At 37.4% G+C, this 16831-nt stretch overlaps 1 protein-coding gene across 9 annotated transcripts in view; it reads right to left on the minus strand.

The window, feature by feature from the left end:
* The window catches only part of LOC105380345 (neural-cadherin), a 245928-nt gene that overhangs the window by 45031 nt on the left and 184066 nt on the right, over positions 1 to 16831 (minus strand). For all 9 annotated transcript variants that reach the window (XM_048630098.1, XM_048630095.1, XM_048630085.1 and 6 more), the window contains one exon: positions 10884 to 11027. In XM_048630098.1, the coding sequence (XP_048486055.1) occupies positions 10884 to 11027 (144 nt within the window). The remainder of the gene's footprint in view (positions 1 to 10883; positions 11028 to 16831) is intronic.

The following is a 16831-nucleotide window of genomic DNA, read 5'->3' on the forward strand; positions in this document are numbered from 1 at the left end:
CTATGTAAACGTTAATAGTATATTTAAGGAGATGGTTATGCTTTAACTAAATAAAAAAAGGAAAAGAAGGAAATGTAGTTAATTGCGTGCTATGATGCTGTACATAAAATAACAAAGAGATAAAAGTGATTCTACATAAATATAAGGCACCCCTTTTCCGCTAGGAGTTTAGAAACAGCGCGCGCCGGCCACAACAGTTCCATGTCTGTTAGTTTCTCATCACCGCTACAGCCACATTTCTGCGACGCAGTTGCTCTCCGCAGGCTCCAACACTCCATTAGAACCGACACTTGCTGATTAATTCCGGAAAACTAATCCGAGCACTAATGCCCAACAGAACAAAGGGAGACCATTTCCCGCAAGTCAAAGTTTTGAAATAGCATTCGGATATTACCAACTTACTTCACCTCAGACGAGGAGAAACCTATTCACGTTGCCTCTGCTCCCTGATCCATACGTGCTATTCACTGACCAATCGTTCAGGTAGTTAAAAGTCGGTAAGAGTAGCTTTCAGTACTTTTAACTCTAGTTTGAGCCAATTAAGTTTTGAGGTTTTAGGATGAAATTGAATGCACCGTATAAGTTTCCTGAGTATGATGGTAACTTAAAATGATTGGAACCACTTGTTACATTTTATTATAGGTTATAATATGGTTATTGATGTTATTATTATAATAGGCCACTACTATTTTAGATTGATTGAAACTTTATTTCCTCAAAGGCGGATTTCAGTTTGTTATTTCTAGGTGAGAGGAGACAAAGTAGAGGTATAACGTGACGACATGTTGATTATTGGTACGACAAATGTTAAATATCCATTATATCCCTAAATATATAAATAAATATATCCCTTTACAGTTCCGATTTAGTGCAGTTAGTAATACATATAAATGCGTGATGGCGTGTATTCTGTCTAATGGAAGGAAGTATGTGAATAATATATCTTAATGGTAGTTTAGGCGTTGGCCTAACATGATTTACAGCGGTTGTCAACAGTTTAAAGGGCACAAACTAAGTCGGAGTTGGGGCAAGGAAGCGGGTCAAAGGCAGGCCAACAAATTCATAATGTAATTTGTCAACAGCCTGCGGCGCCGACGACAACTAATAAAAGTCAGCTTAGGTGTTGCAGAAAATATTGAAATATTAATCTAAAAATACACAAGGATATATATTTTTCATGATAAGTACTTAAGTACATATACAATTGTACGGTCAGCTGCATAAGTAGCTATACACTACTGTACCTTGTCAAACTGACGAACCGTCAATGTTTCATTGAATGGATAGGCGGTTTCGGTTTGACAGGGTACAAAAGTGTATAGCTACTTATGCAGCTGAGGGTGAATTCGTCCAAACATCACGTTACACGAGAATAACTATACCGGGATTAAAATTATACGCGAGTAAATATCTAGGATAAGTACATTTGCATTCTACCAAGTTATACCATGATTAAATTGAATGAACGAGGAACGAAACTGTAATGCAACTAAAATTAAAATAGCTGCGTTTCAAAGCATGCAATAGAAATGACATGCCAACTTAGTTTGAATGGATTATAAAAGTATGAAATTGTTTATGTTTTAAAATTTTATTCGCTGTTGTTATTCTGAGACTTTGCCTTTTAACGTACTTTTGTTTATGTTTTGACAGATGTGTTTATATGTCATTATGACGGTTTTCTAATCAGCTGATGTGCTGCCGCCATTACAAAATTACTCTCGGATAAGCTCGTTACACGGTCAATTTTGGCGGTATAACATTTTATTCTTGGGATAAGCTAGTTATCTTGTTTTCAGGTTTGGTAGAATACAAAATCTGCTTACTCGCGAGTAACTGGTAGTTTACTCGTGAGTAAATAGTTACTCGACGTTGGCCGAATCCGCCCTGAATGTACCTATTTACAAGAAAGAAACAAAGATATGGATTTGTTAAAAAAAAAACATTTCTCTTTTAACGTTGAATATTAATCTTTTTCCTAAAAATAAATAACGATACTCAAAAATATATTGCGGCTTGATGTGTATGAAATCAAAAGAATAAATGTAGGTATGTGAAGTGAGTTTCTTGCCAAATATTTTTTTTTCTCGTAAATTGGTTTATATATACCTACATAAGGCTGAGTACTCTCTGTGTTATTATTTTTATGATCAATCGTCATTCAATCATAAAAATAAGAATGTTATTTATTTGATTTATAGTTGAAATAAACTCTGGTTAAAATTACTCATGCCACAAAAAGCATTTATCATACCTATGTAGACCGAGCAGGAAAATATTTTTCTGTAAAATAATTCCGTAGTAACTACTGTGTGTACGTTTTTTTAAAATATGTTGTAAAAGTGGATCCAATAGCACTTTGGTTTCCAGCATTGAGTGTTGAAAAATAATTCTTCATTTTTTATTTTTTCAAGTGAGTCGGTAGAAACTCTGGGTTCAAATAAGTACTCATTATAATTGCTTATATACCTTTTAACCATGACTTAAACATAGATCAAATTCACCCTGATTACGTTATAGAGGCCGTAAAATAAACAACAATACGAATTTATCTAACAATATCGTCTTTATTGTCATCGTAAACTTCGGTCTAATGCTATCATCTTACTGTTTGAATTATCTACTGGTATAAATTTTACTATACCAGATAATGTTTACAGTAAGACTGATGTGAGGTATTACTTAGACAATAAACCTTGGCTGTGTCTTGAACTTCTAAATATTCTATTTTGTCATTTCAGTCCTAATCAGACACAGCAATAACAGATAGATTTTTGACACTGTGATGTTGAAAAAATGGAAAAAAACGTGTATTCCGGGTTTGAATAATTAATTTATCATTTTTTTTTGTTTATTTTATCATGAGTAAAGACATATCATACAAGGCTAGTTGTTAAAATATTCTAAAGTTAAGTATGCCTCGAAGAAGAAAATTGCTTACTTTGCCACTCTTATCTAAGTTCGTTTCTTGAATCAGGAATGAAGTGAGCGTATTTCGCAGTCACTCGATAAAGTGTGCAACGTAAACATCATTCCAAAATACGAGGCGACGACGTGAAAAGTTCACGAAACTTTACCGTCTAAGTACAGGGAAACTAAATACTACATACTTTGAGAATTTCTAACTACTATCAGATGTAATGAAGGAAAGCGTGCAATTTATGTAAGTACATATATACTGATATGTTACGGTAAAAGAGATGAACTGAACTATACTACACAAGTATAGGTTATAAACTTATAATGCATAATCGTATAGGTTCTTCTTAGCAGAAAATAAATGTATTTTTTACATAGAATAAAAATTGTATGACTAAAAAAAGGGCCATCAAATTAAATTTCTAACGGTTTTACGAATATTACAGCTAAAACTTTGGGTTATTTGCATTCATGATATCTTCAAAGTAGATTACAGAAACTGAGCATCCTTAATCACATTAAAGCTCTATAAATTGATTTGCCTCGGCATTTATGGGTCTCAGCGATGTCGTGACGAATTAGTCAGGCGATCGGTCACGGCCGCCCCGCGCCGCCGCCCGCACTGCGAGCGAGCTATTAATGCCAACTTACTACCACAGGGGACTAAGCTGGACTACCGTAACTGCTCCGCTGGAACTATGTCCAATTAACACGAAGAGCTGCATGTATATGTGTTCATATAGCTACGGATCTCAAGCCGAATTTGGCTTATAACACTTCGCATTGAAATCGAACTACCTAGTAATTATGTATTCGGCGAAAGTGGAAAGATTCATGAATATAAACTGGGAGTGTATTGTGGGCTTGTCACTGTACTCGTAGTAACTGACGTTTCCGCATTATTTATTATCCAGCATAATGCAATTTCACAAGTGTACACCGCAGCGCGGCAGTTCGTCTGTTGTTTCTTTATGAATATTTTTGGTTATAATAACATTCACTTCGGGTAATGGCCTTATACGGTGATGGCTTGAAACATTTAATATTGAATTACGCGAAATGCATTTTGATTATACTTAACAGCAGCACTGAAAGAGCCATTTACTAATTTATATTCATAAAATTCAATGCTGCATTAATGTAATCTGCTTTTTATGCTTTTTAACAGTAAAAATAAAGTATAAAATAAAATTTAATGACTATTTACTTTAATAATTACATTCAAATATTGAGGCACATTTTCCACCACGCACCACTACGATGCCAAATAAAATATATTTTATAAATTGCCTCTAAGATTTTGTGCCCAGTGCCAAAATATGATAACAATAATAATGTACATATAAGTTTACGTCGTGTGTGTACGTAGATTGATTTAGATTGAGCTTAACAAAAGAAGGACGTATCGTTAGGCGCGAGGCAATTTATCAAATGTTCCTCTCCCACCGCTGTGCTCTGTCACACGCACAGACTTGACTACCCTTTCTCACATATATTCGCCTTTGCCTCCTACATATACTAATACTTATGGAGCTTGCTCTCCGTCAATATAGTATTTCTAAATATAATATTTTGAAGTAATAAACTAAGTAAATATATGAACGTATCGTATATATTTGAAAGCTTCAGCTGCTATAAAAGTATAAAATACTTTAGAAATGTTTCAACTTATATTTATGTATACAGAGCGGAATATTGGGAATGAACTTTCTGGCGGCAGTTCAACGTATCCCAACGTACTAAACTACTTTAATTACCTAAGCGGCCAATTCTGAAATCGCGTAATCGCTGTTACTTACATTTTGGTTGTGTATATTTTGTATACCTATATTATCTTTAGTAGGGGGAATGGCTGATAAAATACCACCCGGTATTTATACCAAAATTTAGAGTTCCAGTTACGCATTATTTACATACATGCAAGAACATATCCATCAAATACGTGTATTGGTTAAAAATATTTTATGTCATATCTTTGCAGATTGTTTGCCGGAAAACTCAGGTTTTTTCGAGAAAATATGAGGTTTTTGTTTTTGTCAAAGTAAGCCTGTAAACAAACACTGAGCATGGCTCACATTTGAACTTTTGTTTTTCAGTAAAACATTCATAAAACAACGTATGCTGCTTGCTATAGAATTAATATGCTTTTTATTGTTTTACTAACACAAATTCGCAAGTAGGTCTGTATATATTTTGCTATACGCTATTTTTATTATTCAACTGATCTCTTTCATGAAAGCTTTTGTCCATTTAAATCGTAGGATTGTACCGCGAGTAAATCTGTGCATTGGGAAATCTTTGCAGCTTTTACAGCTTTGAATTGAATATTGAATTCAGCTGTTACAGCCGCTGCACAATACGGCAACTTACAGCCGGCACGGGCTGGCGAATTCAAAGACATTGTTCATGGCTCGCTCTATAGTTACAATTAGCAGGGGCAGATACAAGGTATTTAGACTCCATTTTCTCCGAGTCGAAGCCAGATGCATAATTAATATTCAGTTTGCAGACGCAATCACGAATTGCAATTATCAACGACTGCAGGTTGCACATCTGATTTACAGTCTCTCATTTGAAGAGGAAGCAGTTGACACCGCGGCAGCGGGAGTCAACTTTCTTAGTTCCATCGCGCGCATAATTCTCCTCATAAATTACACCGCGAGCGTCAGTCTGCACGTATTAATCAACTGTTGCTAATGACTAAGCGCTGCCGTTGCTTAGTTAAGCGTCTTACAGAGCGCTGTTTATTGCCGTACAAGATTATTATTCTTGCTATTTGTGTTTCTGATGAGAATTCGCAGAGGCACTGTCGGAGAAGTATCTAGTTACGGAATATAGTCCGGGAAGATCTTAGTACCTAGACCTTTGTGGGTAGATAGAATGTGTTTTAAACACGTCTAGTAAAACGTACCCAATCAAGTTGGAACTGCGAGCCGTCTCCATTAGTTAGTGTAATGACCGTGGCGGAACGAGCGCGGTCGCACAGACGCCCACATTAACTCCAGATCTGTTAAATGGTGTCTGTAGATTTTCAGGTAGACGGAACACGATTTCTACAATTAATCAAGATGAATGGTTTGACCGAACCTTGCTGAAGAATATGCCTGCCTTGTGATTAGTCAGATCTCGTTTAGAACATGAAATATTTGTTATGGTTGAAAACTCAACTGTAAAATTACTGCAAAATTTGTGTCGTCAACATAAAACATCTCTTTCAATGCCGCTGACCTACAAAGTGTAAGCGGATTGTGCCCCAACTGTCGTGGCGCTAGGTCGTTCATAGTCTCTTAGAGAATATTTAGTCAATATCAATGAAGTTTCCGAAGAGCAATTTTAACCGGATGCTCGTGTAGCGTCGGCATCGACTAGCGTGAGTACACGGAGTTAATTGACAACGCGCCCCTTCAACAATTAAACAGGCAAAGTGGCTTCCTCAAGATCTGACATAATAACAATAGGCTAAAATAAATGATGATGATGCAACGTTAAATAATATTTGGTACTGTTATTTTGAATTGAATGTTTTTGGAAAATTTACTAGTACATTGAAATGTTACATGATAATTAACCTCATATTCTTATGCAAATAAAATACCAAATTTGCTAGCCAATAACTTGCAAATGACACAAATAAGTAGCTCTAAGTACCTAACTACTAATAAAAATGAGCAATTTCAACTACCTAATTGAAGAAATTAAACTTAATCTTGCGCAGAACAGTTGAAAAAACTTAAAGAGTACTTGGTAGAGTGGAAGATTTATATCGGCGGCACACTTAATTTCGCGTCTAAAAGAAGTCTGTCGTAAAAGTGTTAGCGCGCGCCTGGCGCCCGCCTGTAGGTGACACCCGGTTTAATACCGAGTGTGCTCGCGCTGGGAAAATATATTTGTATATTGCCAATCCAGACTAAAACTTATCGAGTTTCGAGTGTCAATATTGTAAAAATACGTTTTTATTTTAGAACGCAGCGAGAAACAAACATGACGCTAGTTATTTTATAACATATTTTTTTCAATTACTCCAAGCTTTGTTTTTTGTTTTTCCATTTGTTTGAAACACGTTTCACGTAAGATGTGGATTTAAAATTCACAAATAAGCTTAAACACTCGTATCAAAGTGAGTAAGTTAATAACGAGTTGTTTGATTTTGTTTGCAGAGCAGAGTTCATGAAGGTTCGCCGGCTATTGAGTTAGGCTGCGGTCGCCCGCTAACCAATTTACTTTGTTTAAAGTTTTTACAATAGCAAATGGATGCTGCAATTGAGTTTCGTGTTGTTAATAATAAAAATTGAGTTGTCGTATTTCCTATGCTTCTGCGAATACGGAATACAATGAATTCAATATTTTCAATGTATCTTTTGTAGCAACTTCTCGTTTGTACATACTGACAATGATTTTGTGAATATGGGATTTTTATTCAGAATAACCCGTTAAAAATACGATTAAATGGTATCGTATATTCGTAACTACCTATCATATAACTACGTACCTATTATACCTATATATGCTACCTATTATGTATAATGTTTGCTATTTTGTATTAAGTAATTTGCTTTAACTTTGTTAATGCTGTAACTTTATTAAAGTACTTAAATGACTAGGTTCTTTGGTGTTATTTTTTGCACTCCTTACGTTTGCTTTATTAATACTTTGTAGTGAGTGATCATGGAATGTAGTCATGCCTTTGTCGTAATTTTATTTCTAAAGCTTAGAATTGGTAGAAGTATTGTATGAATATTGGTAAACTAAAGGTATCTCCAACCAGAGACCAACTGAGAGAACGGTGCCACGATATATACCCTGATCGACCAGCAGATCAAGCGACGCAAGTGGAACTGAATTGGCCACACCCTCCGAAGAAATTCTGACCATATACCCAAACAGGCGATGGATTGGAATCCGCAAGGAAAGAGAAAGCGTGGCCGTCCCAAGCAGATCTGGCGACGCACGGTAGTGGACGAAGCGAAAAAGATCGGGAAGTCTTGGAGTGAAATCAAACGCGAAGCCCAAGACAGGTTGCGATGGAGAGTCACTTTGGACGCCCTCTGCCCCATCCAGGGGACATACAAGACGATGATGTCAAGTAAGTCAAAGGTATCTCCATCACCAACCACAAACTCGCGGAACCGAAAAAATATCAATAACTATGTTTCTATGAATTAGTTAATTTAACAAAACATGCTACCGTTGTGCCGTAATATAAACATCAACAAAGGCACTTCTCTGAACGACCCCTTTGCAATCAGACGCGAGAACCGATTCAATTTCATTACGGAATATCGTTTGTTCAAACAAACGGCCGGACACACGATCACCGAAAAAGATTTACGATGGCGACGAGAAAATGTTATTATACTTTCAATTTTACCGGCACCCAAAAATGGTCCTCAGGGAAACATAAAGTACCGAGTGTTCCCGGGCCCGCCACCACTCACCTCCGCACTCCTGAGCGTAGGATTGACTTGCACGGCGACATTTCTACTATTAACTTAATTACGTTGGGAACTTTGTAGAGTTTACGACTGTAATTTAATAAGAAAATGAAGTTGGCCATGTGGGCTATGAGAACGTGGAATAAGATAAAAGGTGTGTTGTGATAGCAGAATTTCATATACCAGCTACTGCTGCAACAACTCTTTAATAGCAACCAGTATACTGGACGGTGATTCTTAGAATCCCAAATTGTTGCTAAATTGATTCATACAAAAAATATTTATATTTCACATACGAATACATAGCCGTAAAGGTTGTCTGAAAAAAAATTGCTTTATGGAGCATTACCGCCATATGTGTTTGAACAATATTTTAGTTTATCTATGTATAAAGAGATTCTAGGAAACTTAACGCTTACTGGAAATTTCTATGACCTAGGATGTATGGGGATGAGTAATGTATAAGTCATGTCGATACTTCAAGCCAAACGCCCTGTCTAGTAATAACATATCGGCGTCGCAGCAACTGCGCTGAGGCACCATCCATCATGCGCCGGCCACCCTATGTATAAAGACAGATATGGAACTTTAGTAGGTATAGGTATAGCTATCGTATGTAACTCCAAATTAGATACGAGACCAACAGCACCCTCGCGCTATTACTTTATATAAACAACTAAAGTTCAGTGTGAGTACACAACGAACACATGCAATAGAATGCATGTAATGTGTATTTATTTATGTAGAGCTAATAATTACTGACAGAAGTCAATGAAACCTACATACATTATCGTTCGAGTATTCCTTACGCCGTTCGTGGAATCTTATGAGTCATGAGAAAAGGCTAAGTAAATAGTATGATTAAAACGAATTGCATTACCTACTCTCTTATATTGGAATTGGTTGCACAGCTGAAATGTATTCATATTGATAGAATTAATAATATGTTTATGAAATCATTGGTATTTTGAGGGAACTTATATGTACATAATTATACAATGTGTAAATTAACAACAACATTAAATTTCGTAGTATATATCAAACTTTATCAGGAAAACATCATTGCATTTAAGCAGATTGTAGCTTGATATCATATAAACATATATGCATTATTTGTTCACCGAAAACAGAACACAGTTTCATAATAATATGTATGTCTCTCTTTTGTGCTGCATACATAATTATATAATCAAAAATTGGCTTTTACAATTGTCACCTGGCTGAAAGAGCGTGCCTTTTGTTCTCTACGGACAATAATAGGTGAAATTGTTTCGTTTATTATTTTAGGCATAATTTAATGTCAAGGTTAGCCGGCCCCTTTATTTCACTGGAGTACCCCGATCCAGCACTTTGAAATTCTTGGTCTGGCAAACAATTGGTAATTTGTGTGTTGAAGCGCCTAATTCCGAATGATAATAGGCCTTTGGCGTTTCGTAATGATCTGCATTAATTACAATAAGTTTGTATTAGAGTAATTAGCGGTCTAGTCACCCTTTGAATTATTGAACTGTTTGACATCGACATTACTTAATGACTATCGTGTACATTATTAAAATGTTACATAGTAATACACACTATTAAATTACTTACTATGTCTTTTCATTTCCCAAAACTGTCTACTCTTCCTTTTTGTACGGTTTAAAATGTGGCCATTCCAATTCCTGAACAGTCTATAACGCTCTCTCAGGTGTCGCTCAGTACTCGATAAAACACTATGTGAAATCAATACTCTGAGCTTTGCCAAGTAGGTAGATAAGTTTAATCTGGTATTTCTCATGTTAAATACCTTCCAATTTAAAAAGTTTACGTAAAGTTTCTCGTAATAAAACTGATTAATCACCCGAGAGCTTTCAGGCGTCACTATCGCCTGACCCTTGTTGCTGTTACCACAATTTCTAGAGTAGATGGTCATCTCGGCTCTCGGCATAACGCGCTTCTCAAGTTTCAACATATATGATTAGTTAGATAGATAGATAGATAGTCTTAATCATCATAACTTCTGTTCTCTAGGCAATTATACAACTTTCACGGTTAGCTAAAAAATAAAAAAATCTACCTCAGTTATTAATGGCCTATCAAAATAAAATGAGAATCGAAACAGACAGTTCTCATGTGTATCGAGCTTCTAAACACACGCACGCACGCATCGGCTCACATTTTGGATGGGGTAAGATCGCGCTGCCAAAAGGGGCTTCGACCAGTTGACCATCCCACATACCGCTGAAGCGATGAAGTCTGCAAGGACCTGCGGCAACTACAGGCAGGCGACTGGAGAACGACCGTGCAGATTAGAGACCAGTGGCCACTTCTTGTTTATGAGGCCAAGATCCACTTCGGGTCGCTGAGCCAGCGGAGTAAGGCTGTTTATAACAGCGTGCGGGATTCATCACGCATGCGAGATTACCCCGCACACGGTCATAAGTATGACAGAATACGAATTACGAATATGCACGCGAGCCGCGGCTGCCAGCCCGCGTGCGTGAGGAAATCCGCATGATGTTAAAACAGCCAACGTAAGTAAGTAGTACTCACATTCATCGTGGTCTTTGGCGGTGACGGTGAGCACGGTGTGCTGGATGTCCTCGTTCTCGTCCACCTCGGCCTCGTACAGCTCCTTGTCGAAGTACGGCGGGTTGTCATTCTTGTCCGCGATGCCGATGCGGATGAACTTTGTCACTGTGAAAGAAGGTTTTAGGTTAGTTTTTGATTTAATGTTGAGGTGATTGTGATAGAATATGAGGTAGATGTGTATGAGGTAGATGTGTAAATGTCCATATAGTTTTGTATTATTTTGGTATGCCTAATTAAAATTATTAATAAATTGCTGCATCAAGCCGGACGCCAGTTTTGGAATTCCGTAACTATGTTGACTGGTTATATATTTCATTAAAGTGCTGCCACTTTAATTAAATATAGGTATTCTACCAAATATCACCAATGAAACCATTACATTAGTTAATTAGTACCTACTTTTACATATAGCAAGTATCTAACAAATGAATTAATATAACACGTGCCCGGCACCAAACATAAATTCCTAATAAAATTTTCAAAGTCATTATCTAAAATAACATGTTGATTCGTATCGAAAGATAGCGTGAAGAAACTTTCCTTATTTAGGATTGTCACGCTCAAATAATTCGCTTTCGCGAAAACCAATTCCATCAACTGGAAAGAAAAACCCGCAAACATGGTGAAGATAAACTTTTTCACGCATCATCGCTCTTCGTTTTCATAAAAAAGCTTTTTCGGACTCTTAATTGGCGGATATCAGCCGAGTCCCAATCTGAGCTCTCGAAACAATCGCTCAAACGAGGAAAGAAAGAAATTTAGACGAAGATTACTCTTAGCGAAGAAAGAATGTAACAATGATAAATTAGGGGCGAGCGGGCGATGTGTCCAATGGCTTTATTAGCAAACATTAGCGGCCTCCGCGCGCCTCCGATAAGCCCGCCTCTAGGCTTTGTGACGGTGAATGCACTGCGCCGATACCGGATCGTTCGACTGCTTAGCTATTCCGGCGGTTTCGGTAACCAATTTGGTTTGCTGTAACATGACATCCAGCTGAAAGCGTTGATCGAAACCTCGACTCATCTAGGTATGTACCTACTATGAATTGAAACTCAAAGCGTGTTGCGTGAATGGCAGCAGTAGTTACATTTTTTGAATATATACGATGAATATTTTGCTAACATAACCGAACATATCTTTAAAATATCTAGAAAATGTATCGGTTTGGCCTATCCATAAGTTAGCGGGCACTCGACATCACGCGCGACGTATGGCGCCGCATCTGCCCGCAACGTGATAGGTGGCGGTCGCATTTTCGTATTTTTCACCGCCTTTTTTATTCATTCCTAGAATATCCCACGGAATAGGGGTTGCAATGTTTTCCCTGACGATAATAAAACAGGCCATAAATTTTGCACGAGTTTTGTATCCTTACAGTTTTAAAAAGAGAAAGATTTCAGTTATCTGCTGCTTCATTCGTATTTACATAAAGATAAAGTTTGTTTTGGTGTGAAAATTAGATGAATCACTGGTAATGACTTCGGGGATCAGATATCAAAAGTGTAGTGACTCGCTAAGCTCCACTCCGGGTCGGTGTTGATCACAGAGGACCTCATAAGTTTCAAAGTTTACCGAATCCGAAGGCTATAAAAACTAATCAGTGACATAAAGAAGGCCCTAACGACGCGGCGCTGTGCAAGTTTTTGCCTGCTTCTGCCCATCAATGACTTCTTTTAAACTCGCATCAAGTGCAAAAACTCCCATAATCAGGCTACCGGCGGCTATAAATCCGACAAAAGTGTTTGTTTGCGCAATAACTTCAAACCGCTTGAAACTTTCACCATTCATATTCGTCTATTTATGGCGGTCGGACCCAACATATCATCCTGCAATTTACATCTACCCGATCTGTGTTCCTGTGGCCCTTCATAGAGGCTAAATTAATACATATTCAACAGCTATCCTTGGACGGACGCAGTTGTGTTGTGTTTAGTATTCCTCTGCCGTCATAATCTGATAGAGGCTGCATAATGCGGATAACATTGGGTTATGAACACTGCTAGACTTAAATACATTCATTGTAATTTATTAAGTATAACAGAATAGCTTTCCCACGCGCTTTTCACTATACTCATGGATAAGTCGCGAGCTGTATCGCCGTTATAAGTCCATCAAATCCCGCTAAATTTGTGACGAAATATTTAACATGACGATCTCATGGCTTTTTGCTTTAAAAGTCACTCGGCTGTCCCATTTTAAAACACAGTAACAGCCATGAGACAAAATGTTCAGGAGAGCCAAAAAACATTTTTGTCCCTTCATTTCAATGCCCTGGTAAAACTATGACAGATATCTGAACAAATGTAAGCTTAAAAGAAGCGGCAGAACCTAGGCTTTACATACAATACTATTTCATTTAAATATAACTAAAATTGTTGCTGTAATGCACAAAAGAAACCACTTACTAGGTTTTATATGGTTTTCTCACCCTAAAACCGCCCTCACTGACCATTTCAAAACCTAGTAAGAGCCATTATTGTGTAATTTAAGACAAGTTAAGTATATTGAAATTGCAATAATTGCGTAATAATTTCATTTTTTATATGTTTGGGATCCTTCACATATTATAAATCCAATTTTGCAGCACTTTTACACGACGGCACTATAAGTAATAGCTGAAATACGGGCATATTTTTATGTTTTTTTTTTGTTTTATGTAAATGAATTAAATAGCCATATTAAGAAGGCTCTAACATGAAAATTATTTATGGCTGCCTTCAATTAGACAATATTTCCTAAATTTCTATCTAAAAATCAGTTTTCTCTTATTTATAACTTGTTTTTTTTTTGGTTTATGCAAAATAGGGCTAGTAGAAAGGTTCTGACGAGAAAGGTATCTATGGCTTTTATAAAGAAGACAAAATTTACTTATGTTCTACTTTTAATTCAACTCTCTAGGTCTCATTGGTGCAAAGATACAGGTTCTGAAATGTCTGATATTTTGTTCGAAAAAAGTGTTAGTAATAATGTATGCCATTTGTGACTTACTAAAATTAACGGACGAAAACTGTCCTTTGCTGACCATTTCAAAACCTAGTAAGCGCCATTGACCATTTTAAAACCTAGTAAGTCATTTTCACTTACTGTGTTTTAAAATGGTTGGTGGCTCTTACTATGTTTTGAAATGGTTTTCGTGGCATTTTTGATTTCGCAGGGTGGAGTTACTAGGTTTTTAGAAATTTTATTTTCGTTTCTAAGCGGTTTTTTGATATTCTGACAATGCAGTTTTGTGCGGAATCGCCTAAAATAATATATAAATCAAAGACCCGTTTTTTTTTAAAGTTGGCGGTTACTGTGTTTTGAAATGGGACAGCCGCACTCATTTATTCATAAAAAGTTCGACAACTATGTCTTCAGAAGCACCGATAAAAAACATAGAGCGCGTAGCACAATGCCTACGATCTGTGTCAGCTCGTAGCCTCGTAGCACGTAGCACGTAGCTGCGTAGCACATGTGCTACGAATCACATGAACTCCGGACTTTTATCTTCATAAATAGGCAGCTGCCGCCAGTTATTTTCTTTTCTCGCAATAAAATATTGCTCAACTGCCCTAAACAGCACCGGCTCTTCGCAAAGCGACGAACAAGTGCGGCTTTATTGTGAATGCTAGACAATATCAAGGTAGACGTCTAGAAAATTCGCATAGCGCGCGATGATAATGAAATTCTTTATCAAGAGGTGCAAAGAAGTGGAGTGGCGGCACGTGCCTTCGCGTCGTTTGAACGAGTCGCGGGCACTGTGGGGCAGTCGCGGGCACTGTGGGGCCGCCGGCTCGACCAATCACGCGGCGTCGTGACTGCGCGCTCCGTCCGTTGGCAAGCGCTGATCAAATCGTCTTTACAGATCTCTTCCCAACTATTTTCTAAAGATAAATGCCGATTGTACCCTCGGTTCCGATTGAGCTCGTAACGCGAAAATGATATCGGTGCTTCCAACAGCGTAGTTTTAGAGAAATATTCATCCGTTCTTTTACTTCTGACCTACATATGTACACATAGTACTTATTAATTTTTCAAGTTTAATAAGAACACGCAAATTATTAAGAAAAATATTCATAAGCAATACTTAAAAGACCATTGAGGTCTGCACTGCGTTCACTGAAATCAGAGTTCATTACATTTCAATCTCAACTAGTTGCTTATCGATAAAATAAAATGAACGCTGCAGGTAATAAATGCTGGAGAGTTTAAAAAAGAAGTACGGAGGCTGGCGGCGGGACGGCGGCGGGGCGGGGCGAGGCGGGCGGGGAGGGGCGCTGCGCCCGCTCCGCTATAGCTATTCATTACACATCGATTCCAGTTTCAATTACCAGTACGAGGTGTGGCTTTTTTACTAGGTTTTCGAACGCTTTTGGTGTTTAACGGTCTGTGCTGTAATAGCGTCCGAAACAATACTATTCAGACAGAATTTACAATTTTCGCGTGTACAACTTCCATCATACCAAATTCCGATCCACCGATTTACAGCAATTATTGCTGACGAAAAATATTTTATTCAAAATACCATCCGCTATTCATCGGGGAATAAAGTAAACGACAAAATCAAGCCTTCATTTAAAAAGCTTAATAAGCTTTCGAAATTAAAGTCCTTAAATAAAATATTTTGGTTGAAATCTTTACCCGGATATTTTGTTAAAGTTGACAACTTGACATTTATTCACTGTGCTAGCGAAATACGGTAGCAAGCAAGTATTACATTATTATGTCCGAGATCTGTCGACGTAGCGCGACGATGCATGTAAAATATAGCCGTCGTGAAGCGTTATAAGTTGGAAAGAATATTCGCTGGTCTCAGTTCGCATGCAGGCGGAATGCCTCGTAAGCACAAGCAGCAGTCGCGAGGAACGTTTGCGTAAGGTCGCTAGTAATGGCGCCGTCGATGCGGCGTTACGAGCAACCCGAGCGGCCAACAAAGTTTTAATGACCGTGTGTAAAATTCCTTAATTGGATTGATGGGCGAGGCTTGCCGGCTACACCTGAGCCTTCAAACTTCATTTATAATTCAATTGACGCCGTAAGCTACGACTTGACTTGCTGATCAACTTCACAATAGAGACGAGATTGTTGCTCTGAACTTAAGATTTTCAATTTATTTTGTTTGCTTTGACATTGAGAGAGGAGGCTCGAAACCTTAAACTGGTGAAGAACATACATACATTGATTTAATATGAAAGTAATTAGAAAATATACAATAACTTTTGCAAACATGACATTATAAGATGATACACACTAACGCAAAAAAATATGAACTACTACTACTACTAGTTTATTTTACTAGTTTATTATTAACTGACGTTACTAATACCTGTGTAAAACAATTATGTGAGTACTTACTTTTTTTTAAATAGTTGGAATTTTAGAATACATACAAATAAAACAGTTGAGTACTTTTGAAACAAGATATTGTAAATCATATGTGATTTCCCAGAGGAAGGTAGCGATACAATGTGATTTCGGTTCGCAGCTATCTACAAGGTACAGAACCACTTTAGATAAACTCCCAATAGTACCGTGACCGTATCTGCGATCATCTAGTTGGACACAAAGGTAAATGGAGGGTCCGGACAGGCCCACAAAGAAGCCCCGTGTATAGTGTACTCTCATTGTAACAAACATAATAAATACAGGGTAAGAAAAGGTGAAAAAACCAATCACGTGGTACAGGCCCGGCCAAGAATACAGGCTTACAGCGGGTTCGGCTTAACACGTAAGCTATAAATAAACCTTGTTCATAGATATAGGCACGTACCAGTTTCAACTTGCACTGATGAAGCCCAAATTCAAGTGAAAATGTCGGGTGACTAAAAGCAGGTATTAAGTACAAACTTCTAAACTTTGTTTTTGTAGAGATTCATCCCAAAGTTTTTGGAGCTTACTCATAGCTTAAGGCTTCGTTTGTAATATATTTT

The sequence above is a fragment of the Plutella xylostella genome, chromosome 4 (genome assembly GCF_932276165.1).
Source record: "Plutella xylostella chromosome 4, ilPluXylo3.1, whole genome shotgun sequence".
NCBI lineage: Eukaryota > Metazoa > Arthropoda > Insecta > Lepidoptera > Plutellidae > Plutella > Plutella xylostella.